This window comes from Solanum stenotomum, chromosome 1 (genome assembly GCF_019186545.1).
Source record: "Solanum stenotomum isolate F172 chromosome 1, ASM1918654v1, whole genome shotgun sequence".
NCBI lineage: Eukaryota > Viridiplantae > Streptophyta > Magnoliopsida > Solanales > Solanaceae > Solanum > Solanum stenotomum.
In genome coordinates, this window is record NC_064282.1 from 4,344,296 (window position 1) to 4,344,760 (window position 465).

Genomic DNA, 465 nt, shown 5'->3' on the forward strand with positions numbered 1-465 from the left:
ACTGAGTACACCAGAAAGACGGAAACAGTCTCAATTAGAAAAACAGTATTGTTGGTCCAGATTTGGATCATGCTAAATGTTTCTCCCAGCATGGCTGGGTGTCGATTTCCTGCATTTAGCAAGCTCCAACTTCCATTACGAACCATAGGCCCTGAGGCTGCTGCTTTCGATAGAAAAGGTGGCGGACCTTACACAGGTATTGCAGATGGCAGAATAGTCAAATATCAAGGTCCAAAAGTTGGCTTCACTGATTTTGCTGTTACATCACCAAATAGGTAAAAATTTCACATTAAAGAAGAGTAAACTCCCCCTTCATCTATTTGCATACTCAAAGTTTGATATTCTTTTGTTTTCCCTATACTGTTCCTCTTCAGGACCAAGGCAAAATGTGATGGAAAAAATGGCCCAGAATTACAACAAATATGTGGAAGACCATTTGGCCTTGGATTTTACTACAAAACTGGT

The 465-nt window shown here is 40.2% G+C and overlaps 1 protein-coding gene across 1 annotated transcript in view; it reads left to right on the forward strand.

Moving 5' to 3' along the window:
* LOC125850899 (protein STRICTOSIDINE SYNTHASE-LIKE 10-like) overlaps positions 1–465 on the forward strand; it is a 1,202-nt gene continuing 737 nt past the window's right edge. Inside the window, exons 1-2 of the mRNA XM_049530733.1 lie at positions 1–275; positions 375–463. Coding sequence (XP_049386690.1) covers positions 70–275; positions 375–463 — 295 coding nt within the window. The 5' untranslated portion in view covers positions 1–69. The remainder of the gene's footprint in view (positions 276–374; positions 464–465) is intronic.